The following is a 26,295-nucleotide window of genomic DNA, read 5'->3' as shown; positions in this document are numbered from 1 at the left end:
TGCGTCTCGCCAGCCCTTCTCAGATCCTGTGTGTGTTACCTTCACGGCGGACTTTCTATCTTGCCACATGTAAACATAGTCATGAACATCCATGGATGTACATACATAGATCAGCTCTCTGTGTTTTGTTTTGTTTTGTTGTTTGTTTGTTTGTTTTTTGAGACAGAGTCTCGCTCTGTTGCCCAGGCTGGAGTGCAGTGGCGCAATCTCGGCTCACTGCAAGCTCCGCCTCCCGGGTTCACGCCATTCTCCTGCCTCAGCCTCCCGAGTAGCTGGGATTGCAGGCGCCCGCCACCTCGCCCGGCTGGGGTTTCACCGTGTTAGCCAGGATGGTCTCGATCTCCTGACCTCGTGATCCGCCCGCCTCAGCCTCCCAAAGTGCTGGGATTACAGGCGTGAGTCACCGCGCCCGGCCAGCTCTCTGTGTTTTCAAAAACAAGAAATCATATATTTTGCAGTCTGGCATATTACCATGAAAAGAAAAGAACTGTGCATTTCTGACCTATTTCACCAACTTCTGGGAATGATTTTGCAAACTTGTGAGGAGACTGAATAAAGGAAGTGGACGAAAGCAGGCATGAGTGTTGAAGTTCGGTTTGACTCATGTCATATGTTCTTTACGTTCCTTTTGAATATATTAAATCCAGTGTGGAATAGCTGCCTTAGGACCTGGACCCACACTTACTTTAAGAAATCGTTCTAGTTCTTAAATTTCAATAGTAAAGCCAGAGGCTGGTGCTTAAAACGTATTTACAGTACTCAAGCAGCACTTTCTGCAGTCACAGATTCTTTATTGCCCCTTTTTATGTCTGAACTTTACATACTGGATTACTCATGTCAATAAGAGAAAGAACAGTGCCTTGATTTAACACGTCCTTGTAATAGTAGTGGTCCTTCTCTTCTGGGAAAGGAGAAAAAATAGTGCCCCCGGAGTCCCATTGCCTTGGGAGGCATATGGCTCTTTTCAGTGATTCATTGAGAATTCTGGTAAGAAGTCAAAAATAGGCCGGGCGCGGTGGCTCAAGCCTGTAATCCCAGCACTTTGGGAGGCCGAGACGGGCGGATCACGAGGTCAGGAGGTCGAGAGCATCCTGGCTAACACGGTGAAACCCCGTCTCTACTAAAAAAAATACAAAAAACTAGCCGGGCGAGGTGGCGGGCGCCTGTAGTCCCAGCTACTCGGGAGGCGGAGGCAGGAGAATGGCGTGAACCCAGGAGGCGGAGCTTGCAGTGAGCTGAGATCCAGCCACTGCACTCCAGCCTGGGGGACAGAGCAAGACTCCGTCTCAAAAAAAAAAAAAAAAAGAAGAAGTCAAAAATAAGTATTTCAATAAAAAGAATAGTAAAAACCACAGTAAGGAAAGACCTTCTAATCCATTTAGTTAAAATAAACCATATATTTTATAAGGTAAAAATATTAAATAGAACTATTTATTACTCTAAATTCTATCCTTAATATTAAATAGAACTATTTATTACCCTAAATTCTATCCTTACTTATCTCTCAAAATAATAGAACAGTGCCACTTGTGATAATTTTTCTATTTGCACACCCAAAATGCCTGTTTTAAAATATATAATAGAGAATGAGGAAATTTGGGGAATTTCAGACCAACAATATGTTTATATTCATGTAAGTCTGATTTTCAAATCAGTGTAAATTGTCAGTAATTTCCATAATACACATTGGCCTAGTTCTGTGTGCTTACAAGTTGCTTTTGTGTACGCTAACACATTTAATGCGTAAAATAGAATCTTACTATTCCCGCCTTCAAAATAATATTCATACATAATTTATTGTAAATACTGACAAAACTACCACTTAAAACCATTGGAGAAGCGCGATGCCACAGAAGCCGTGTACCCATGACTTTACCGCGTTCTCTGGAATTGTTTTGGCTGTCATTCCTTTGAACCCACTCTGAATCAACTAGCCAGGACATGTGGACTCGCATACATAAGCCCCTCTTTTCGCACTCATCCTGCTCTTTTATCCTGCTATTCTTCTGAACAGGGTGGTTTTTTAACGTACAGGTTTACTAATTCATATCTCGTTAGACCCCAGAGACAAAACTGCGTGGAAGCAGTCCAATCCGCTGCTTTGAACAAGGCGGTCTTCGTGGTGTAATATCTCTCAGCTGCTTGAGGTTTCACACATTCACAAAAATAACAGCATTTTTAGCTGATCCCAATAGATTTTTCTCTGCAGCTGCATCACTTGAAAAAGCTTTTTGTTCCAGTTCTTAAAGTCTAAGTATTGAAAGTAATTTGAAAAAAAGAAAAACATCCCAATTATGATTTGTGTGTGTTGTGATGACTTTAAGGACTGACTGGGCTGCAAATGGGCTTTGAAAAGCAAGCCAATGTGCCCGTGGAAAATACGGGATTTCAAAGTGTATTGTTGAGTGTGCTGATGTAAACTGATGGGCACGTGGCAGGGTAGGCTTTTTTGGCAGGACCTATGGTCTCAACCTGCAGTGATGCTAACGATATTAGCAAATTAGCACCACAAAGCTTGCCAGCTAATTCACCAGAGCCTGCTCACTCTCTCACTGCTGTAATTAAAACTAATTATTTTCTAAAACATAGTAATACATGAATATGTGCAATAATCATTTTGTAGTGGGCAATCTGCAGAGCCTTTTTTAAAGCTTTCTTTTTTTTTTTCTTGGCACATGATGCTACATGTGTCCCGTCTTGGTTGAGCCAGCACTTTGATTTGCAGAATGTAGAATGGGCCCTGTTCATCAAACCTCAGGTTTATTTTCATCTGAAATAGGCCTAGCTTCTGGTTCCCTCTCATGTATAGGGCTCATCCTTCTCTCCCCTCTCTCTCCTTCCCTCTCTTCCTCACTCTGACTCCTCACATCTGGTTGGTGCCTCACTCGCAGCCCCTGCAGCCCAGTGTTCCGCAGATGGTTTTCACAGTGGGGTTCTGTAGAAATTCAGCTGTTATTCCCTGGATAGCTACACTGATTCCTTACTCTAGCCTTGCTCTTCCATTAAAAAGAAATCTAACCCCATATTTTTAACCCGAAAATGTCTACGGATATCTGCAATGAATGTGTAGAAATCAGTTCTTCTTTGGTGAACCTTTCATGCTAAAGCCTAGATAGAACTGATTGGATTTCTGAGCCTAGGGCTAGAAAATGTGGTGTTGACTCTGGAGCTGCTGTGGGCCTCTGACCTGGGCATCGAGCTGCTGTCAGGGTTGATGACCACAGGCTCTCAGACTGAAAGGATCCCAGCACAATTGCAAAGTAATCAGAAATCCTTTCCTTCAAAAATTTATTTCTAATTATTTGTTTTGAAGCCATCTGCTGTGATTGTCTTCCCTTATTGTTGACTAGACCACATGCAATAGATAAGGTTTTCAGAAGAAACACTGTGAAATGTCAAATAATTTTGCAAACTATAGATTATTTGCACCTATGAAATTAAGAAGGCGCTAAATCCTCTAGTACCTAGGTAAAAAATATGCACACCCAACATTTGCTTCCAACTCCTGATTAGTAATTTAAACATTTGCCTTATTTCCACTTGTTGCCTACTCTTTCAAAGGTATAATAATTTTGAAAAAATAATATTGACATAAATTGACCTTCAGTGGTTTGGGTCTTAAGCATACAGAATGACTGCCTTTTTTTTTTTTTTTTTTTTTTTTTTTTTTTTTTTTTTTTTTTTTAGATAAAAAAGGATTTTTGCCAGAATGCGGTGCTGTTTGCATTTCAGAAATTAATATGCTCCCCATTACAATTTCTTTTTTCTTTTTTTCCTTCAAGGGAAATGCAAGGGCCTCCTGCTTCACTCTGTAACTTGTGTTGGCAGGAGTACAGTCTGACGAATCACACGTATAATCCTAAACTCTTTCTCCTGTTTTCGATTAGCATCTATGGGTCTTGCAGATATGATGTCTCCTGGTGAATCCAAACTGCCCCTGCCTCTCAAAGCAGACGGCAAAGAAGAAGGCGCTCCACAGCCCGAGAGCAAGTCAAAGGTACTTCCTTCCGCCTCTGCACGCAGTGTGGGGTCTGCCTAGCAAAAAGCTGCCATGTCGTTCTCTCTTCACTGGTGTCGGCCGCCACTTTTTTTTCGTTTCGTCTCCTCTGCATGCCTTCATTTTGTGCAACATGTTCGTAGTCTTCTTTTCTTTCCCCAGCCCCTTCATGGTGTGGATCTGAAAGTTACTAGTTCTTATGGCATTAACTCACGGTTGGGGGAGAGGGGTGGAGGGACAAGACCCACCTAAGAAAAATGCTTCGGGGTGGGGAGAGGTAGGGGTCCTGCCTGGTTTCGGTACTTGCAGCCATTTTCTCTGCCTTCAGTTTATAGCTTCCTGTTTTGGCCGCCTCAGCAACAACAACATACTTAATATTTTGCTTTCCTGCCTTATTTGATAAATAAGGTGAACAGCTTTTTTTTTTTCTTTCTTTCATAAGGGGTAACCCATGCTTAGCATTCCATGTAAGCTTGAAGTAAGCATGGTGGCGTACTGGCCTTCTCCAGCATCCAGCAGACTTACCCAATTATACTAATTAAGAATGTTGTTTTAATACCTTTATCTATGTGTGGTTTTGTGTGTTTGTTTGTACATGTCTTTATATATATATAATATATATATAAAAATTAGTTTGTTAAAGTGGATGTACTTTTTGTTATTTTAAATAAAGTTTGCCCTACCTTTGTCATTTTTTTTTTTTTTTATTCCTCTACCACAGGATAGCTACAGCTCTCAGGGTATTTCTCAGCCCCCAACCCCAGGCAACCTGCCAGTCCCTTCCCCAATGTCCCCCAGCTCTGCTAGCATCTCCTCATTTCATGGAGATGAAAGTGATAGCATTAGCAGCCCAGGCTGGCCAAAGACTCCATCAAGCCCTGTAAGTGGCTCTGGTTTTTTTTGTTTTTTTTGTTTTTTGTTTTTTTGGGGTTTTTTGATAATTAATTAATTCTACTTGAATGCTTGCTTGTTTATTTGTTTTATAAGACTTTTTCTTCATTATTTATCCATGAAAGGGTTTTCTTTATAAATAATAATATTAGTGACAAAATGAATAGTTTGCGTGCATCAGAGAAGTTGATTTCTGGTAATGAAAAAGCTGTTATAAAGAAGCACCTCTATACAAAGCATGCGAGTGTGTTAACTGGGTCCAAACTCCTTCACACAGTGACTTTTTTTAAATGTCTAATCCATTATGCACTTATAGAAGATTTTTCAAATGCGTTACTTCTCCATTTATATGGGAACTAATAGCAGCCATTGACTGAATGAGAAGTTTGGCCCCTGACCTGTATTTTGCATGTTCTATCTATTTCAAAACTGTCTGCCTGAAAGAAGTAAATATTCAATCTGGGTATGGTTTAGCATAACATCAGCCCAGCTTTATTTTCAACCCATTTGTCTGAAATTAATAAAAACGTAGAAATGTTAGTATGTGAATGAATTTTTAGTTTAATAATGTGTACCAATGTTAGAATCAGTTGAAATAGAACAGTTGTATTCTGCACAAGACTGCTGATCATCTTGAAATTAAGTGTTGATTTCTGTATGATATATACATTATAACAAAAATGTCATGGATGTATCAGGGAATTTTGTAAGCCTCAATGTTCTTCTGACCCTAGAAGTGGGCTGTTAGTTTCCTACTAAAGAAATTCTGTACCATTAGAGAAAAGAAAAAAAAAAAAGTAATGGTGCTGTAGCAACCTTTATTTTACATTCATATAAAGCATCAAAAGATCTTAAAAAAAAAAAAAAAAAAAAGCCTTAACATGCAATTACTTGCCAAGAAGGCTTAATTAACATGCTCATTTCTGTAAGACGATGTATTGACGAGCACGGCTCAGGAAGGCAAGTTGGAGGCAAGAAGACCCTAGCTGTGCAGAATCTGGCAATCTAGTCAAAACCCCAAACGGAGGCTGCTATTAATTATCCATTCACTGGTTTAAACAGATAGAGCCTGAAGGCTTGAAGAGTTGGTTGTTCTAGTAAATGTTTGTAAAATTCACATACAGCTCTAGGATAACCAGCATTTTCCCTTTCAGAGGAAGAAAGGGCGATCTTCGCTCTTACCTTCTCTGTAGCTACATTTCGATGTTGCAGCACCCGAGATGAAACAGAAAGCGCTTCTAGGATGGGTATAACAGAAAGCGCTTCTAGGAGGGGTGCATCGGAACTCGCAGGAAGGGGCGTGACTCCTGCATTTTGATGTCTTTATGTTATTCGCTTTGAGTCTCAGAAGGCAGACAACATTGTGTGTTTTTCCCTCTTGGTCTACCCTGGTTTTTTGTTTTGTTTTCTTTTTTTAATAGGAAAAGCATTCCTGAATCAGTAATGCTCTCAAGTTAGCAGGTAGAATTCAGATAACTTTTCGAAAGTATTTGTGCGTTAGCCCAGAGGGAGAATTTCAGAGGTTAAAAATAATAATCTTTAAAACTTAAGATTATAATTAAGGGCTGGGTGCAGTGGCTTACGCCTGTAATCCCAGCACTTTGGGAGGCCAAGGTGGGTGGATCACCTGAGGTCAGGCGTTCGAGACCAGCCTGGCCAACATGGTGAAACCTTGTCTCTACTAAAAATACAAAAATGAACCAGGCATAGTGACAGGCGCCTGTAATCCCAGCTACTCGGGAGGCTGAGGCAGGAGAATCGCTTGAACCCGGGAGGCAGAGGTTGCAGTGAGCCAAGATCATGCCACTGCACTTCAGCCTGGGCAACAGAGTGAGACTCCATCTCAAAAAAAATAAAAATAAAAAAAATAAGAATAAGAACTTATTAAAAACAAAGACTAACAATAGACCGTATTATATTGTTTAAAATTTTTCGTCTTGCTAATTTCATTGACTTATAAAGAAGACTTGAATTAGTCACAATATTTTAATTCACTAGTTAAGATTATCTCCATCTACTGTAGGAGACTTTATCAAAATCTGACTTTCTCCTTTAATATAAGACAATAGCAAACTGAATTATAAACTTTATTTTCTGATTATAATTAAACTTGAAATTGTATATTTTTTCCTCAATATTTCCATATACATGGTCTCTTCCTGTACCATAAATAGTTTGAAGAATTTGCAAGCAAACTTCTGACTCCTGTAGTAGATAGGAACAAGAGAAACTGAAGTTCCCAGTAGTAGAAAATGTCAGACTATTGCTCTGCGTTGAGAAAACAGCCACTTTTTTGAATGAGGTGCTAATTCAAAAAGGGGAACAAAAGAGAGTATAATGAAGGACCTAACATTATCTCTGCTATCAAATCACCACAAATACATGCAACCCCGAAATAGTTAACTGCTTTTTCTGAGATGCCACTTCAGTTTGGACTTAAAATTGCTCTCAATAGTGTCCTTAATAAAGCCTGTCTAACAGCAGGTCTGGAAAAGGCAAAATGAGGAAGATGCTCTACGCTTTGACAGTGTACTGTGGACCAACATTGTTTTGTTACAAAACATTCTAAAATAAAAATAAACATTTGTCCGTACACATACACATACACATATTACCAGGCATATGGTAAAGACTGCTGAAATGTAAATCTGCCTAAAAGACTTGAGGAAAATGTACTTATAGGCTTAATTAAAGTATATGCAAGGAAAACATTTGTGGCACCATAATAATGTCTTGCTGTAATTTTACAGCAATTTCCATTCCTTTTTCTTGCCTCCACAAAAGTTTCACAGCAGTAGGATACAATTTTTACAACACTGAAGCAGTACTAGGTAGGCCTTAGTGACTGGGAAAAGTGAATCCGTCTTTCCAAAGGGCAAGGTGGTTTGGCCACTGTCAGTGGGAGGAGTGTAGATGAAGACCTTCATCCAAAACCTGTGTCTATGAACGAGGACAGTATATTCCGAGCCTGGTCGGTGATGAGAGTGATAACGTACATGCTCTTTATTCACTAAGTCTTTAATTGCCCTCTATTCAGACACCAAATATTGGCTGTGGTCATTGTCTGCCCAGTATGCGAACCTTAAGCTGGGGTGGAGGCGTTGAGTGCTGGCAGCGGGCGCAACCTCGTGCTCAGCCTTCAGCCTTACTAGACTGTGCCCACGTTCACTCCGCACCTTGCTCGGTGAAATCCTGTTTATAGGATATTTGAATCAGCTGTTAATTCCTGTTAGCATGCTGCCAAGCTTTTCACACCCTTTTTGTCCGTTGGAGTAATCATTCATGAGGAAAAAAACGTGATCACAGCCCTCCAGCGTGCAGGGCACCACGCTAAGTGTTGGCGATTAACATCCACACAAACTCTACCTTGTGGAACTTAGAATCTAGTCAGAAAAATGGGTGTCAGACAAATAATCACGTGCAAAATGTACAGTTTTACGCAGCATGTGACATAGTGCTGCAAAGGAAAAGTAAAGCCTGTGGTGAAACTGAGGCCCTGGTTTAGCTTAGCAAGCCAACCTCGGGAGGCCTTTTCAGGATTTATCATGTAAACTGAGGCCTGACCGTGTCAGTTCCGTGCAGATTCATTTTCCTACATTATGGTGCCATAAAAGTGCTTTTTAGAAGATCTGGAAATTATGAAAAATAGAACTATTCTATTAGAAAGTATCTTCATTTAATTTTTCCAATGTTATGACAACAAATTGAGATAGGCACAAGTTAATTAAACTTAAGTTTATTTAACCAAGGAGAAAAAAGTTAATATATAGTCAAACTGCGTCCATCATTATCTCAGGCCTGTTCCAGCTTGTAAGAATCCAGTCCCTTCAGAAGCAAGAACAAGCATTTCTGTGCCCCATTGCTCAGTTCTTGATTAACTATTCATCCGGAACCATTCCCCAGTGTCAGTTTAGAGAGGACCAAACCAGGAACGGCAGATGGATCTTACAAACAGGATATTGGTTGAGCTAATTGGAGAAATTTTAAATTGAAATGATTACTTTTATTTGTCTTATCTTTCAATTGACTCTTAAACTTTTACCTCAGTTTTTTACAAATAAAATGCAAGAGGGAAGTTGTTTTACTGTTAACTGATTATAGATTATAGTGCCTTTTTCTTCATGTTCTTATTTCAAATTTTCACTTTTGAAAAACGTTAGACCCATTTTTTTAACTGTAACTCCCCAAAGGGAAAAAAAAAAAAAAAAAAAAAAACTCTACACTAAAATTTAGAAACCTCTTAATAATAAGTGTCCTGTTAATAAAAAGAAAACTCAATACTACAATTTAGGAAGCTGTTATTAATAACTGTCCCATTAATGACGGCAGAGCTTCTGAGGTGCCGTCCAGATGAGAATCTTGTGTGAAGTGGGTTAGAGCAACCTCTTTTCCTAGTCAAGTAGCCCTCGGGTACAAGAATATGAAAAATAAGCTTTAAAAACTTATTTGGATATATAGTTTCTATATTCTAAGTGTACATATGGGTTTATAGACATATATATTCACACATATATGAATATGTATACATATATATTTTAAGCTCTTATCTAAAGTAGTTTTTAAGTGACTTGAAGTTTAACCTGAGCATCAAAGTATATTCTAAAATATAAAACAACTATTTTGTATCATTCTACATTTTATATTTACATCAGCTGTATCACCCATTATATATTTGATAAAGATGTTATGCCTCAGTAATTCTGAAGCCAAAGGCTTAAAATCTCAGCCCAGTGACTCTAGCGAATCACGTGTTAGTTAAAGGGAAAGCGGGGCCTCACGTGCTGTGTAAGTTTCATTCTCAGGCATCCTTTCTCAGGGACCTACTTTTACTGGAGATCATTCTGCTAAATAAGGTAACATCTAGCCTCAATGGCAACCATGTTATTTAACCCCCCACATTTTCAGAAATATGTTTAAAATTATGTTAAGCTAAATAAAGAAAAAGGATAAAAACTTAAGAATTCTGTCTATAATAATTGCTCTATATTGCAAATAATAACCTAGGCATGCATAAATAAATGAAGTAAATTATCGTTCCAAGAAATCTGTATTGAGAACTGAGAAATGATTTTGCACAATAACCCTAGTATTGCAAATATTGTAAATATTTTTACAAATATAGCGATACAAAAGAAAGGGAAGAGATACAGTTGCCCCGCCTAGGGCTAAAAGTGTTATCTGTCCTCCAGATTATGTAATCCACGGAGTAGGCTTCAGGTGTTCAGAAATGGCAACTCTTGATATTTTAGTGTCAGGTAAAAGCAGATACATAGAAACGCAAGAACTAGAGTATCAGTGTAAAACACACAAGCATATAAATACATAGGCATAAAAATAAATGTATATGTTTATCCATCAATCCCAAAGCTTTGGTTGACCCTTAGTTTATCTTAAAAAAAGAAAAAGAAAAAAGAAAAAGAAAAGAAAACCGAGCTTATAGCTCACACCACTGGTTCCCGTGACTGGAAATCTACCTTACACTTTTCAGCAAGCACCATGTGGTTGCTCATCCTCTAGATGCTGTGGCATTTTAACGAAGACACCCTTTAGCCATTCTTGTTTTGACAAGGAAAAGTAGGAGTCCATTTAATGTTTTGGGCTCTATAATATCACATGTAAAAATTTTAATTCACTGTGATCACTCCATGAGCTAGAACCTTTTGTTTTTAAAAATAACATGAGGTGTCACTGGAATTTTGCCTTCTGGGATTCAACGCTTATATCCAAAATGGGCTTTGTTCTTTTTTGTTTTTGTTTTTAAGTGTATAAAAGGGGGAGTTTGGGCCTTTTATTTAAAGTAAAAGTAAATTCCTAACTAAGAAAATGTATAGTTTGTGCCTGAACTAGTAGCCTTCATTCCTAATTGTTGTGTGATAGCAGTAGTTTTTAATCTCTTCTCTTCTTGTATTTGTTAGCTCATTACTTTTTTCTCACCTTCTTCCCTCTCCGTCTGCCCCCCCATGCCCCACCTCCACATGCTGCTTCTGGGTACTAGAAGTCCAGCTCCTCCACCACCACTGGGGAGAAGATCACGAAGGTGTACGAACTGGGGAATGAGCCAGAGAGAAAGCTCTGGGTCGACCGATACCTCACCTTCATGGAGGAGAGAGGCTCTCCTGTCTCGAGTCTGCCTGCCGTGGGCAAGAAGCCTCTGGACCTGTTCCGGCTGTATGTCTGCGTCAAAGAGATTGGGGGCTTGGCCCAGGTAAGAATGAGTGAGGGAGGAAAAAAGGAAGCATTATGGATAAGTTCTTATAGTGTCTTTCTTTGAATGTGTGGACTCATTTTTTTTCTCACAAAGGAAAAGCTAAGCCTGTGTGAAAGTCGCCTTCATGCAACCCATGTTTGTGTGCTGTCAGGGAGCACTGGGGGACCCTGGCTCTGCCACCAACACGCAGTGTGACCTCAGCAGGTCGTGTACTTGGACCTCAATTTCCTCATGTATACAGTGGGTCAGACTAGATTTTCCTGTAGGGTTCCTTACAGCTCCAGAATTCTCTGGAATCTGCCAGTAGTTCATAGAAAATACTCAGAAATGTTTTACAAGTGACTGAATTAATTATCTGTGTCAGATATAAGTCACATTTACTGCTTCCCTCTCTCCAAAGCAGGTTATCAGAAAATTAAGTCATACTTGTCAAACCATGCCCACCATAACTGGACAGTTAGGAGGGCCAGTGCTGTGACCTCCAGCGGGCTAGGCCTCAGTGTGACAGGGGAGCTGCCTGGGGTGCAGACGTAAGGACCTTTCCTCTCTGCACCTGGGCTCCTTTGCCTTCTACCCCTCAACTCCCCTGACCTTTCTCCCCTGCACCTACCCTCTTCTGACATGGATTTTTTTAGAATCACCAAGACTGCTCAAACCATTAGATTTTATCAACCAGCTCAGAGTAGATACTGTGTGGCTACTTCCTTACTGTGACTGTGTCCACTGTGGTCACAGTGTATTTAACCAGGCTGGGTCTATCACGAGACTCTCCGCGGGCTTGTAATGAGGGTTGCTGGCATGCAGCTGGGTTGCATCTTTGTCCCCACCCCATCATGCTCTTTACCTCATGGGCATCAGATATGGTTGGGAACAGGTGCTGCCACCACACAAAGCCTAGCTCCCAGCCTTCCTTCTTAGGTCACACTGAGCAGCACCCGGCTTGCCATTTCTGCAGTAACCCAAAGACCCACAGTTTGCAGCCCTGCATTAAGTGCCAAAAGAGGGCAGTGGGCATCTCCGGGAGCATCCACAACTTATGCACCACCAAGTACTAAGTAAATGGACATAAGGGCTGTGTGAGAAAGTTTGAATCCAGAAATGTAATATTTCATTGAAAACCACTGTCCCCTTACCCCCTCCCTTGCCACACAACACAGGAGACATCAAAAGGCAAAACCTTCTCCAAGTTATTTGCAAATCCTCATGTTTCATTCATATGTTTAACCTTTCATAACCTGTTCCCAAGTGGGAATCAAAAGGTTAAAATTAATGCCTCAGATCTTGATGTCGCATTTCAGGAGTTCTCTTTCTTTCTTCTCCTTTTGTGACTGTGTTGTCTCCAGCCTAAGCCTCCTTGAGTAAGAGCACCGCACAGGAAGGTGTGTACCTGCCCCGTCGGCGGGGCTGGTGGCCAGTGGCATCGCATCAGGCTTTTTAAGTTGGGGGCCGTCGATCCAGGGGCTCATTTGCCTTTGCACAAGATGCTGCTTTTGCTTTTGCCTGACACCCCAAGCAGTCTTGGGGTGAGGGGACAGGGACGGCCCAGAATCCCAGGCCCCCTTCTGAGAGCTTGCAGCTGCTGAAATGAGCACTCTCACATCACTGCCCAAAAACCTAAATTGCAAAATAGTGCCGTTGTTGCTTTTTAAACGTTTTGACGTGCCCTTTTTCCTTAATTGGAGGTGGAGTGGGATAAGTGTGAGGCGTTGGGAGACACAGCGGGCAGAAGGACCTCGGAGCAGTGCTTTTTCTGTTGCCATCAGCAGGTTCCCTAATGGTTTTATAACTGTAAATGCTGCCTATGCACTCCTGAGTGGGAGTAATGAGCATTAGTTAAAAGAGGCAAGTGAAAAAAAGTAAACCAAGACATTAAGTGCTTTTTTTGTCTCCTGGCTTTAAACAAGCCACTTTGCTGCAAACCAATGATCCTGCCGTGTTTTTTGCTAGGTTAATAAAAACAAGAAGTGGCGTGAGCTGGCCACCAACCTAAACGTTGGCACCTCAAGCAGTGCAGCGAGCTCCCTGAAAAAGCAGTATATTCAGTACCTGTTTGCCTTCGAGTGCAAGATCGAACGCGGGGAGGAGCCCCCGCCGGAAGTCTTCAGCACCGGGGACACCAAAAAGCAGCCCAAGCTCCAGCCGCCATCTCCTGGTAAGTGGCGGCGCTGCAGTCACTGGCCCAGGAAAGCCGAGGCGCCTGGCCTGGGAGGTTCCGGGAAGGTCGTTTCACAGTCAGGCCAACAGAGAACTCCGGACCTTTGAGAGGCGGATGTTCCTGCGTCGTTTTGTTTATTTAATTGGACGCCCATTGGCAGTGTTAAGGGATGAGAGAATTAAATCTGGGATGTGGCCATTTCTGATTGGCCCTTGGAAGGCACCCCTTCTTTTGCTGTACCTTAATCAAAACAGGCTTTCGAATTCTGAGCCATATACGTTTATTCCTTATACAAGTGTTCAAAAAGATTCCATCTACCGCTACACAAAATAAAGATCCCCAGTGGCCTGTTTGAACACTTGTGCACTTCTAGGAAATGCCGCCCTGCAGGTTTGACAGCTCGAGCGCGCCCACCCTCTGTCAGAAACCCTCAGATTTGAACTTTAGCAAAATGAAGCCTGGGCTTAGTTTCTAACGTCCCCTGCCCAGCAAGTTCTCACTTCTTGGGTGTTTAGCGAGCTGTCGTGGTAAGGATCCACACAGCCTTGTTTTGGAAACAGGTGGTCGTTTGCAGCCTTGTCCTGGAAGTCTGGGGTCTTAGGAATGGGTGCCGTGCTCGTCACCAACACGCTCACAGGCCAAGCCACGTCAGTGACACCTGCCAGCTCCCTTCCCTCCCCTCCACACTGACAGAGACCCTCCCATTCCTTCCAGCTCCCCTGCTCGCCTTCATTCTACCGTTCGGGTTTCAACTTTGAAATTACAAAATCATATATTCTGATAAATGCAGTAGTAGAGGGGGGAAGACCTTGGCACCTTAGTGCTGGGTGGCGACCTCACTCCAGTAGATCCGACCATTCTCTTATCTGTGTCTGGCTCCCAGTCAGCGACCTTCAGCACGTAGCCTCACTGTTCCTGGTTCCTGTCTACGAGAGGTGGCTGCACCCGCCGCTCCTGTACACAGCTTGTTCTGAGCGTGGCCATGTTTCCTCGGCACTTGCAGTGTGCCGGGCCCTTTTCTAAGTGCTATCATTTCATCTTCACATCAGTCCTGTGACTTTGATACTATTTTAAAATCCATGAGAAAATGAAGGTCTCGTGGAATCTAAGTACCTTGCCCAAAGCCAACTAGCTGGGGAGTAGAAGGTCTTTTCTGGGGCATCTGGTGCTAGAGTATACATGATACCCACCAGACACCTCTGCCTGTATTGAAAATACCTTTGTAACACATGAGATGTTGACACATAGAAGCCAGAGCAAGAAGTTATTTTGCTTTTAATGATTTCCTCTAGCTGCTGTCTGGATGGTAAAGCTGATAGCCAAGGTTCCTAATCAAGGGATCTCATATAAATACTTTGTAGGCCCAAAGTGCACTTGTAGTGAATATACCTAGAATTACATCCGTAGGCTCTAAAAACAAGGAGAAATCCTCGCTAACCTCATCCATAAAGATTCAAAGGCTTTGCCAACTCTGGTGTCCCTTAAAAACTGGGAAATCTAATTTTAAAAATCTCACAACATTACATCCAGTTCACAGAGTAAAACAAGCTGCCTATGAACAGCTCTGAAACTATTTTTCCAAAATAAAAACCCAGTGGGGCGTAGGGAGCAAAGTGGTGATGTCTGCAAAGATCTAAGGGTACATTTTATTTGCCAGGAAAGAACTCGTGTCACTGAATGGGCTGCCCTTGTGTATGGAGAATAGCTCTCCCAGTGTGCATCAGCTTCAGGACGGGGGCCCTGCTGAGGCGTATAGATCCTTCAGAAAGTGGAGGGCCTGTTCTCTTAACAGCCAGCCCTTCCCTTTTCCCCTTGTTTAAACTGCCATTTTTATGGCAACATTATCATTTTAACTACACAAAAGAGCTTGGATTGCAGATGGACTCCTGGTATACATTCTTCTCAGTAGTCCAGAGGGAGCCGAGGTCCTGTGACATGGGAGGCAGTGGAAGGAAAGCCTCCTGGTCTTGCCCAGCCCCAAGAGCACGTGCAGGGGGCTCCAGGCACACACAGGCATCTGGGGATCTCAGACGGAGGCACCCCGGTCTTTAGAAGCCTCTCGATTCAGTGCCACCCACACGGCAGGTGGCCTCTCCAATTCCAGTCCCATCATTAGGGAAATGGTCTTGGAAACATTTTTGTTGTTAAAGGAAAATAAAATTATTCCCAACTATTGGCCATGTTAGAGTCTCATTTATTACAAAATTTTTCAACACAAATTTACAGTAAAAATTGATGTTCTTTGAATCACTTTTTCCCAGAAGAATATCATTGTAGTTTATTTTTTACCAGCACATTCAGGCAGACTAAACTAAAAGATTCTGAAGAAACATTTTAGATTTTTTTCCCCCAGCCTTTGCTCTGAACCAACTAAAATCCTAAGTCTTTTTACTGTATTCTAAGAGCACTCCAAGTCATCTGTCTCTAGTCAGATTTGGATTTGGGGTGCTAATACAGCTCTAGGCTTCAATTCTGTTAGCCTCTGGGAGGTATAAGCCCCTTGGCTCCTGGGGCTGCACCCCACACATCACTGCCAAGTTGCCATGTGGCTTCTCACACTGGGTTTCTGGGTTCCTGTCTTCCAGCCACCAGAGCAAGTCAGTGATTGAGACTCCCAGGTGAACCGAGGCAAGGCCTTGGGGTGTGGTTTGTCTTTAAGGTGCCAGTGGGGATCTCATTATAAAGCATCTAGAAAAGGGTGTGGGGGATTTCCAATGAGTGCTGTAGGAAGCACATCCCCCAGATGGCCTCTGCAGCCTGTAAGCTGGAGATGGGGAGGGGAATGGAAGGGACCAGGCTGGGAGAAGTGGGGCAGGGGTGGGGCACGGAGCTCCACATTCAATTAGTAAGTCTGTAACCAAAAACCCATCCATCTTGGCTGGCAGGTGGCTGACTGAATTTCTATTATTAGCTGACAGGTGATGTCACAAAACCTGTCATGGATCCAACTAGGGAATCCTCAGTGGAAGATAAATGAGAAAGGGGCTCGGGTTATAAACAGAGGTGCCCTCTGGTTGACCTCTAGTCACTGTAGACCTGGGACATATCAGCTCTTCCTTCTCCCCACCCTACTTCCCGCAACCCAGCCAGAACTAGGGCACCAGGTTCGTGCCGGGTAAATTATCTTCCCAGCTAGGAGCCTGGCCATGCTGTCTGAAGTGTGTGAATGTACTTAACCTTCAGTAACCTTTCCATTGTTTACTTTAGAGTATACATTTGTAGCTTCTGGCAAAAGGTAGGGATGTCCTAGAGAGCCTGCCAGCCTCCTCTATTAATGGAGTTACAAGAGGTTGCATTCATTTTTTTTTTTTTTTTCATGAAAGGAAAAAAAAACACTGGCAAGAGAGATTTTTCCTTTTTTTTTATTAGCTATAAATGTGAATACTTGTAAATAAGGGTCTTTCTGAAATCAAGCCTTGCAAGTGATGTTTCCAAGGAAGCTGTCGAGGCTGTAGCAGAGCCTGCCTGAATTTCGGAAGCAAGTCGCTGCTCTTCCGCGGCATTAGGCAGGCAACCATGTCTGCAGGATGATTACCCTTTTATATCTGCAAGAGAGGACTTTCTTCCGTTATTCCGATATACCTTTTTAACATGCGTTTCCAGGGTTTTACGCAAATTCGGTTTATAAGTATGAGTGAATACATTTTTCTTTTATACCTACATTAGGCATCTACATTAGCCATCAATCTTCTCCGTATAACAAACGCCCATGACACACATTTACCTGTGTAACAAACCTGCACATCCTGCACATGTACCCCTCAACTTAAAATCAAAGTTAAAAAAAAAAAGGAAATAAAAGCTTTTTTTTAAAAGTCAGTCTTTCCGGCATCTCTGAGAACTTCTCTAAGTCATTCAGTGCAGGGTTCACAGGGGCGAATGTTACGCAGTGTTCAGCTCTGTCGGCCAGCGTTCATTCCAGCCCAGGCCAGGGGCTGAGCAGACCTGATCGGGCTACAAATGTCTCAGTCCAGCTGAGGCTTTCCGAGTCGAAACAATGTACTCCTTTCGATTTCTGACTCCTTCCCAGTGTCCTCTGTAACCTCTGTTGTTTGTTTGTTTCACCTCTGTTGCCACTGAAGTAAAATGTGAATAATAGTAATTGTAGTGAGCCTTGGGAACATCATAGGGAAAGGTATTCTAGACAATAACATGGAAAACGTGATTCACAAGCAGCAGTAATCCTGTCGTTTGTTCAGGGGGTTCTTCACTTTTTTACCATGAGGGCAGGGGTTGTTGTCTTTCTTGTCAGTTTGGTCCACTGGTGTATGTGGGCGTAGAAGAGAGCCTAGGCTATAGTAGGCGTATTACTCATTTATTAAGTATTTAATTCACACATGAAACCAGTATCTATTGATGATCTAGCATGCAAAGGACTGCAAGAGATGACAGAGCAGGAGCCCTGCAAATGTTATGTTTTTTCCTCAAGGTGAGGTTAATTAATTTTTCCCAGAGTCCCACTTAAGATTTGGAAAAAACCGGTTCAATTCTGTTATTATAATGTAATTATACTTAAAGCCACATCTCAGCACCCTGATAACATTTAAAAACTCCAAACCAGTACGACTTGTGCTTTTTGATAACAACTCTGATTTCATAGGTCAAAAAGTGACGCTATTAATGACAGAGCACAGATGCATTCAGATGTTGAGAAGCTATTGAAATGACATAAGGCTCATTATCAATTTGTGTCCTTGCTTTTCATCTTAAACATTTCACATTGTCTAAGACCCAGAACTAAGTTTCCTAATTTTGTTTCTACAACAGCACAATAAATAACTCATCGAGTTGATGCACCAAAATTTTCACCCCATTTATAAAAATGTACATTTAGATTATTTCCAGTCTAGACAACAGTGAATAAACACTCTTCTGCCTAAAGCCTCTTTTTTATTAGATTATTTTCTTGGGATAAATACCCCAGAAAATAAGTATCCAGTCAAAAGATATAAATGTGTTTTATGGCTCAGAAATGAAATATGTTTACTCAAAATCTTCTTTACTAATTTTTACTGTAAACAATATAAAAGCAATGAATTTTACAACATCATTATGGTGTCTTATTTACATTTATTTCTTTCATCTGTACAACTAGCAAGGTGGCAGGGCCTACTTGGTAATCTCTGGATTTCTTCTTGTTTTCTCTTGGTGCTGCTGCTATCAGCTAACTCGGGATCCTTGCAAGGCCCACAGACCCCTCAGTCAACTGGCAGCAATTCCATGGCAGAGGTTCCAGGTGACCTGAAGCCGCCTACCCCAGCCTCCACCCCTCACGGACAGATGACCCCAATGCAAGGTGGAAGGTATGTTCTGATAACTCTATGAGCCCTACAAAGTCACGTTTGTTCATATTTTAGTTTTCTGGAGCAAACTTCACAGACAGAAGAAATGGTATTTCCTAGAGAGTTTTTAAATGTTGATGACTACCAGTTTTCTTCATGTCATTTATTTTGGATGGTTTTTGCATTTGCACATTTCAAGATTGGTTCATCTTCTGAATGTACTGTTTGGAGGTGACTCCCGCTGTATCATTAAGCTCTCATTCCTTGCATCTCTTCAGAAGCAGTACAATCAGTGTGCACGACCCGTTCTCAGACGTGAGTGATTCAGCCTTCCCGAAACGGAACTCCATGACTCCAAACGCCCCCTACCAGCAGGGCATGAGCATGCCCGATGTGATGGGCAGGATGCCCTATGAGCCCAACAAGGACCCCTTTGGGGGAATGAGAAAAGGTAGGTGCAGAGGGGCCTCCGCCCGGGCATGGCCCAGTGGGCATTCTACTGTCTACCGTTCCACAGCAGTTTACCTTTCACTCAGAACACCTCTGAGCCCAGGCTGCCTCGGTGTGGGTCCCAGGTCCCCATCCCACTCCACTTGTGGCCTTGGGAAAAGCAGTTAGCCTCTTTGTGCCCTCAGCCTGTCCCCAGCTGGCCTCAGTGCCCTCGGCCTTTTCCCCGGCACATGCTCCCTGTTTCTGGATACCTGCCACCTCCTCACACACACCAAGTTACATTCCTCATCTAGAAATTGGAAAAATAATAGGACCCACTTCCAAAGCCATGGTGAGGATTAAGTTCCTGCACACAGAGCTCAGGCAAGAGTGGCTGGCAGCGGCGGTGAGTAAGCACGCGCTTCACGGCACCTGGCATGGCGCTGTGCTAGTCTGTGCTGGGCGCTAGCTCATGGATTGGTAAATCAGAGTCGCTGCCCACCTTCAGGGAATCACAGACTCCCTGCCTTCTTAATTCCTGGGAGGAAGCAAAAACTAAGTACAAATAGGCAGTTAAAGATTGTGGTTGGTGGAAGACAGGAGAGTGAAAGGAAGAAAGAATACAGATAGCAGTGGCATTGGGTGGCGTGGTGGGAGAGAGGGAGAACGGTTTAGACTGGGTGGTCAGGAGGGAGGGGCCCTGAGAACCTGTCGTTGGGGGGGTGGCAGGAATGAGCTTGGTGTATGAGCAGGTGGTGGGGATCCAGAGCACAGTGAGCATGGGCCCGGGGACAGGCTGAGGTCACTGAGGCCAGCAGGGCCAGAGCCTTTCGGCGTATTGATGAATCTGGATTTTTCACCAAGGTGAAGGATGTTATGCAGGGAAGTGATGTGAGTAGGGTTTTTTGTAATAAATACGTAAATAAGTAAATAACTGGCCGTCTCTGGAGAATGCACTGGAAAGAGGTAAGAGTAGCTTTGGGGAGATCACTGAGAGTCTAAGGGGAGCTGGCCAACTGGAGCTGGACCCCAGCAGCGCAGAGGGAACCCGCCGGCAGAGTGTACATCCGAGGTGCTCGCGGAGTGAATGCAGGCCCTGAGGGAGAAGCTAACCACAACTGAGCAGGTGAAGACGTCATTCCCTGCGGTGCGGAGGATTGGGAAAGGACTGGGCTAGAGAGGGGAACCTGGAGACCGTCTGGGGTGTGTCCCTGTGGTAAGGCATGGAATGTGTGGCTGGAGCTGAGCAGATGTTGGAGTCGGTATGATCTTGGAGTAGTAAATGTAGAAATGGCATCTGCAGTGATGGGATGGATGAGATCCTTGGGAGAGAGTGCAGGAGCTTGTGACTGCCATCAGGAGACACCAGGCTGGCCCTTCCCTTGATGCCCGCCGACTCCCAAGGTTGAAGCAGCACTGCGGCTGCGACTGTCTGAGTCACTGCCCTTCAGTTCTGCCCATGGTCTACAAGCCACAAGTGCAGACTTGATATTTCGCTCTTGGGCATTCTTCCAAATGCATTCAAGGCCTGTGAAATTGAAGAATGATATGAATAGTATTGGAAAAAAACATACAGAAGAAATAGTGAATAATATTTTTATGGAAGTACTTACTCTGGAATCCCTTAAATAATAGTACCTGTGTTGTGCTTAGATGTTGGGGTACATTAATTTCTTGATAATATTGTCTGAATGGAGAGAAGCATAAAGTACAAAGCCTTGGTTTTCATGTGTATTATAGACCAATGAAAAAGAACAATGGAAAATCTTTAAAATTTGAATATAGGGCATATACCATTTATAAATGAAATTCATAGTATTTTGTGTATAATATGTCAGATAACACTCATAAAGCAAGATCATCTATGATTGTTTTTCTTTCAGAAGTTTCAGGGCTGCTGATTCCAAGTGAGCATTTTGCACAATATGCAGTAAATCCAGAAGCTTAGAATTTCAAAAGCTATGTGAATGTTGGGGGAGCTATTTTTCTTAGTGGTATGAGATGCTACACAGAACATTTCGTTAGTGCTTTTGGTGGCTTTAGACTCTGAAAATATGACAACATGGAAAAAAATAATTAGTAGTATTTGGAATTTGGCCTCAAAATGTTTTACAAACCATTCCCACATCCCACCGATACACCACATTAGACAACTGTAGATGTATTTCCCTTGTGTCCTTATGCCTAGAAGTTTTCTTGTTATAAAAATAAAGTGTGTTGGGGTAGAATGATTCTGGGATCACCTTGCTAGGCCCTAGGTAGATATATACGGATACTTCTCACCTTACAGTAGGGTTACATCAGAAGAAACCCATCCTAAATTGAAAATATTGGCAAGCTGAAAACACACTTTCACTTACAATATTTTTTATTTACAATGACTTGATGCAGACATAACCCCATCTTAAATTGAGGAGCATACTGAATGCCTGTCGCTTTCACGCCATCATAAGGTTCAGCCATCCTACTTTGGTGACTGTCTGTGATGTTTTCATCAACCATGTAAATGATCCCCAGTGGCAAGTACAATCTCTAGTATATTTCAGTTCACTTGCTGCCTTATGGTACTGGTGTATTCAGTACCAAATAAAAGCAGATAAGCAGAAAATCCACGGGAAACAGATTTTCTAAGAGTCTTACTCCTGTTCTGTATAGTTTTCCATTCTTCAGTTTGCCTTACTCTGTCAGTAAACTTAATGGTGCTATGATTTTCTATTTAATGACTAACTTCAGTGGAAAACATACTCTTTGTCTCTGTTGCTGCTGCTGTTGCTGTTAACCTGTAGTATGGTAGCATGGTCAAAGAGTCTGATCTAATATTAGCCCTCAGTAGCCCTGAGGGGCCTGGCCCTGCCTGTTCACGGACCTGCCTTCCCTGCCTTCTTACTTTCCTTACTTCACTGATTGAAGAATTGATGGATTACATATAAATGAACATCATTTTATATGTTTGACAGAATAGTATATATCAAATGTCTATTAATATCTGTACACATAGCTCTACTTGTTTTAATTGAATAGATCCACCCTAATGCTCTAGTAATGGGTGAGTTGTTCCATAATCTTTTGCTATTATAAACAATGAAGCAGTGATTATTGAAGTACAGTTTTTTCACATTTGTAAGAATGTTTCTGCAAAGTAGATTCCTAGAAGTAGAACTGTTGAATCAAAGGATATTAACTTTTTTTACTGAATATCTGAGCTTTTACAGTGTAACAAACTACCCCCAAATCTTAGTGACTTTAAAAACTGTAACACTTAATTATATCTCTCAGTTCTGTGGTAGACTGGGTAGTTCTTCGCTCTGTGTGTCATGTTGTCAGCTAGCACATGGAGGTAGCCACCATCATCTGGGAACCAGGCTGAGAGCTCTGCTGGGCTCTGATGTGTCTCAAGTGGCTGACGTCATCCCCAGGCTCTACTGGGAACTCAGCTGGAACTGTTGGCTGCAGCCTCCTCCATGGGGCCCTTCCATGTAGTTTCTTAGGTGCCCATAACATGAGATGGATTTCAAGAGGGAGCATTCCAAGAGGACAGGTCCTGGGAGCAAGCACTTAAAAACTTTTGCTTGCATCTCACTTGCTGCAGCCCTCTTAGGCAATGCTAATCACATGACCAAGCCCAAAGGCATCATTGGAGGAGTTTCCCAGGCTGCGAATGCTGGGAGATGTGCTTCTTTAGGGGTTGCCAAAGCAGAGCCTCCCATAGCAGGTAAAGCAGGTATTTGCAAACTTTATACCAGTTTAATGTTCTCAACAAGAGCATGTGAGGGTGTGTGGGTTCTCACCCCCTTACTAAGAATGATCATTGTCCATCATTTTCACATTGGCCAATCAGATGGAAGGGAGAAAGCCTCGTTACTGTTTACCTGGGATTCATTCCATTATTAGTGAACTCACACATCTTTTCATATGTTGATTGACCATTTATTTTTCTTTTGTGAATGTTCATTTATGTGTTTGCCCATTTTTAATTTGGTGTTGCTTTTAAATTTCCTTGTGTATTAGAGAAAAGCTATTTAATTATGCCACGTGATTTCTGTCTATCTCTGTTTTCACATCTACAAAATAGAAAGTAACTTCAAAACTGGTTCTACCACAGGTTGATGTGAGATCAAATAGATAAAATAGGTGAAAGCACATTGCAAGGGAAAATACTTGATGCTGGCATTGGTCCCTCTCTACCAGCCTAACAAAATGTATCCTCTCACAAAATCTTAGCCAGCTTTTGCTTCACATAATCATAGGATGGAGAAAGGTAGCAATACTGTATAGTGATGAACATTTATATTAAAATGTTTAATTTGCCATCAGGCTAGTTTCTGGACTGAACCCAGTTTCCTTCAGGCTCTGAGCTGATGCTGATTTGCATATACTACCTAATTGGCACTCCATCCTGTGTTAGAAATAGTTGTATTTCATCTCATCTTGAGCTATTCTTAACTCCCTAATAATTTTTTTAATCCTTATTTTGGAGTGAATCAGTGGCTGAATGTTAAGGTTTTCACTTTTTTTCTTATGGGAGAAGGGAACTAACTTTGTATACATATTTTATGTCCTCCTTACAACCATTTCATGGGATAATATTACTGGCCTCATTTTATAGACAAGAAAATAGGGGCCAGGTGATGACTCATGCCTGTAATTCCAGCACCTCAGGAGGCTGAGGCAGGCAGATCGCTTGAGCCCAGGAGTTCGAGGCTACAGTAAGCTACGATTTCACCACTGCAGCTGCACCATTGCACCTCTTACCACTAGGTGATGGAGCAAGACCCTGTCTCTAAAAAACATAATAAAAATGTTAAAAAGAAATGAAATTAAACTCAGAGGTAACTTACCCAAGTAAGGAATGGATCTGGGCCTGTGTTCGTTTTCTATGTTGTTATATAACGAGTTACCACAAACTTAGCAGCTGAAAACAACATAAATGTATGATCCTACAGTGTCTGTGGGTCAGGAATCTGGCGCAGTGTGACTGGGCCTCTGCTCAGGGTCCCACAGGCTGAAATCAAGGTGTCTGCCAGGACTGTGAGCTCCTTGACGGCTCAGGGTCCTCTTCCGAGTTTATTTAAGTTATTGACAGAATTCAGTTCCTTGTGGTTGTGAGGCTACAGTCCCGTTTTCTTGTTGACTATCCTCTGCCCACCTTTCCTAACACGTGATCCCCCATCCACAGCATGTCAGTTGCTTCTTCAAGGCCAACAGGAAAATATCTCTGACTTGCTTCCTCTCTAAGCTCTAGATCCAAAGTTAAAGGGCTACCTGGACAGTCTCCCTTCTGGTTAACTGGCAATCAGCTGATTAGTAACTATAATCACATCTGTTAGGCCCCTTTTGCAATGTAACATAACGGAATCATGGGAGTGATACCATGGTATTCACAGGTCCTACCCACACTGAACAGGAGGGGAGGGGCTCATGGAAGGTGCCCACCGGGCAGAGGGGGCTGGATCTTTGAGGCCGTCTTAGATTTCTGCCCCCACAGAGCACATCTTGGCTCCACACCTTAGGCTCTTTCAATAGTATTATGGTCTGCCACATTAAAAAAAAGTACAGGCCAGGTGCAGTGGCTCACGCCTATAATCCCAGCACTTTGAGAGGCTGAGGTGGATGGATCACCTGAGGTCAGGAGTTCAAGACCAGCCTGACCTACATGGTGAAACCCCCTCTCTACTAAAAATACAAAAATTAGCCAGGTACGATGGTGGGTGCCTGTCATCTCAGCTTCTCGGGAGGCTGAGGCAGGAGAATCACCTGAACCCAGGAAGCAGAGGTGGCAGTGAGCCAAGATCACACCACTGCACTTAGCCTGGGCGACAGAGTGAGACTCCATCGCAAAAAAAAGAAAAAGTACAAAGACAATAGAGATTACTAGAAGGGATGGATGGGCCTTTGACTTTCAGAAATGCCTAAATATATGCATTTTATTTAAACTATTGCAGTGCCTGGAAGCAGCGAGCCCTTTATGACGCAAGGACAGATGCCCAACAGCAGCATGCAGGACATGTACAGCCAAAGTCCCTCCGGAGCAATGTCCAACCTGGGCATGGGGCAGCGCCAGCAGTTTCCCTACGGAGCCAGTTACGACCGAAGGTGAGTATTTTTTAAGATGGCGATAAGATGATTTACTAGAAACTGTGCTTTCCTCACACACACATTTCTGAGCCCTGGCAGCTGAGCCACTGATGACAATATACAGTGTCCCCTTTCCTGTGAAAGTAAAGAGGCAATGGCTGCTGGTCACCAGGTGAGTGGCGGGTGACTGCCCTCAGTTGATGGCTATTCAGGACCAGGGAGAAGGACCTTGACCTCGGTAGGTGTCTTCTTCCTCAAGTCAAGAGCCAGGGCCACCACAAGTCAGGCTGGCACCCAGCGCCAGCACCCCACTTCCTTCTGACGGACTGCCAGCTGCACACTCCAGATGTGGCTCACCTGGAGCTCCTGGATGCCTGGGCCTCCAGAGCACCAGCTCCCCTCCCTCCCTTCTTTCTGTCTGGGGGAAAGGCCTATGCAGTGGTAGCCACACTGGGCTTTCAGCATTCTGGAAAGGTCTTCTGGGCAGTGCTTTTTCCCTGTGACTATTTTAAACAGAGGGACAATACTTTGCTCCTTAATCAACATTTCTAGAAAACCCACAGCACAGGCCTCACTGCAGCCTCTCTTAATCTTGAAATGACTTAAAATGGCAAGTGAAAATTGCAAGTTAAAATGGCAAGTTCAGCTGCAGGACTGGTGATTCAGATTGATTGGCAATTAGGAGGAAAAGTGATTGAAATGGCTCTGAAAGGTAATCTGAAAACTGCTTCCTAAGATGATGGCATAGGGCAGGCTTCTTTTTGTGGAGAAAGTCCCTTGCCTGGGCCCTGACTTCAATACTCATTGTCACAGAAACCGCTTCCCCTCGTTGGTATGTTCTCTAACTCCTCATAAGAGACATGATTATAAGCAAGGTTTTCATGTAATATTTCAGAGTTTTAAAGAAAAAAAGAAAGATTCCTAATAGAAGGGCTTTTCCCTCCCCGGAGCCACAGTGGTGTGCCACAGGGTGGAGCTGGCTTTGGGATCGCTGCCTTCGGAAGCTGCATGTGCTGTTCTGCTGGGGACTGGCTGGGCCAGAGCCGCTCAGGTTTCATCAGGCCACATGTTGGGGTCACAGGGACGGGTCGATCGGTGGGAAAGCGTCCTCAGTGTAATACAGAGGAGAAAAAGGTTGAAAAATCACGGCTGTACCAAATGAGGTTTCTTTGTGGTACTGTCTGTGAGCCTTGTTCTTGGGCGTCCATCCTCTATTTAAGAAGACACGGTGCTTTCTCCTAGGGACCTAGGAAATGAC

At 42.8% G+C, this 26,295-nt stretch overlaps 1 protein-coding gene across 9 annotated transcripts in view; it reads left to right on the top strand.

The window, feature by feature from the left end:
- Positions 1-26,295, top strand: part of ARID1B (AT-rich interaction domain 1B) — a 440,449-nt gene that overhangs the window by 402,485 nt on the left and 11,669 nt on the right. For 6 of the 9 annotated variants that reach the window (XM_073022309.1, XM_073022306.1, XM_073022307.1 and 3 more), the window contains 7 exons: positions 3,888-3,997; positions 4,719-4,877; positions 10,884-11,093; positions 13,044-13,248; positions 18,416-18,554; positions 18,812-18,984; positions 24,905-25,055. In XM_073022309.1, coding sequence (XP_072878410.1) covers positions 3,888-3,997; positions 4,719-4,877; positions 10,884-11,093; positions 13,044-13,248; positions 18,416-18,554; positions 18,812-18,984; positions 24,905-25,055 — 1,147 coding nt within the window. The remainder of the gene's footprint in view (positions 1-3,887; positions 3,998-4,718; positions 4,878-10,883; positions 11,094-13,043; positions 13,249-18,415; positions 18,555-18,811; positions 18,985-24,904; positions 25,056-26,295) is intronic. The other 3 variants (XM_073022312.1, XM_073022311.1, XM_073022308.1) reach the window with 1 other exon arrangement.

The sequence above is a fragment of the Chlorocebus sabaeus genome, chromosome 13 (assembly GCF_047675955.1).
Source record: "Chlorocebus sabaeus isolate Y175 chromosome 13, mChlSab1.0.hap1, whole genome shotgun sequence".
NCBI lineage: Eukaryota > Metazoa > Chordata > Mammalia > Primates > Cercopithecidae > Chlorocebus > Chlorocebus sabaeus.
The sequence above is the reverse complement of the archived record's forward strand: the minus strand, read 5'-3'. Positions and strand labels throughout refer to the sequence as shown.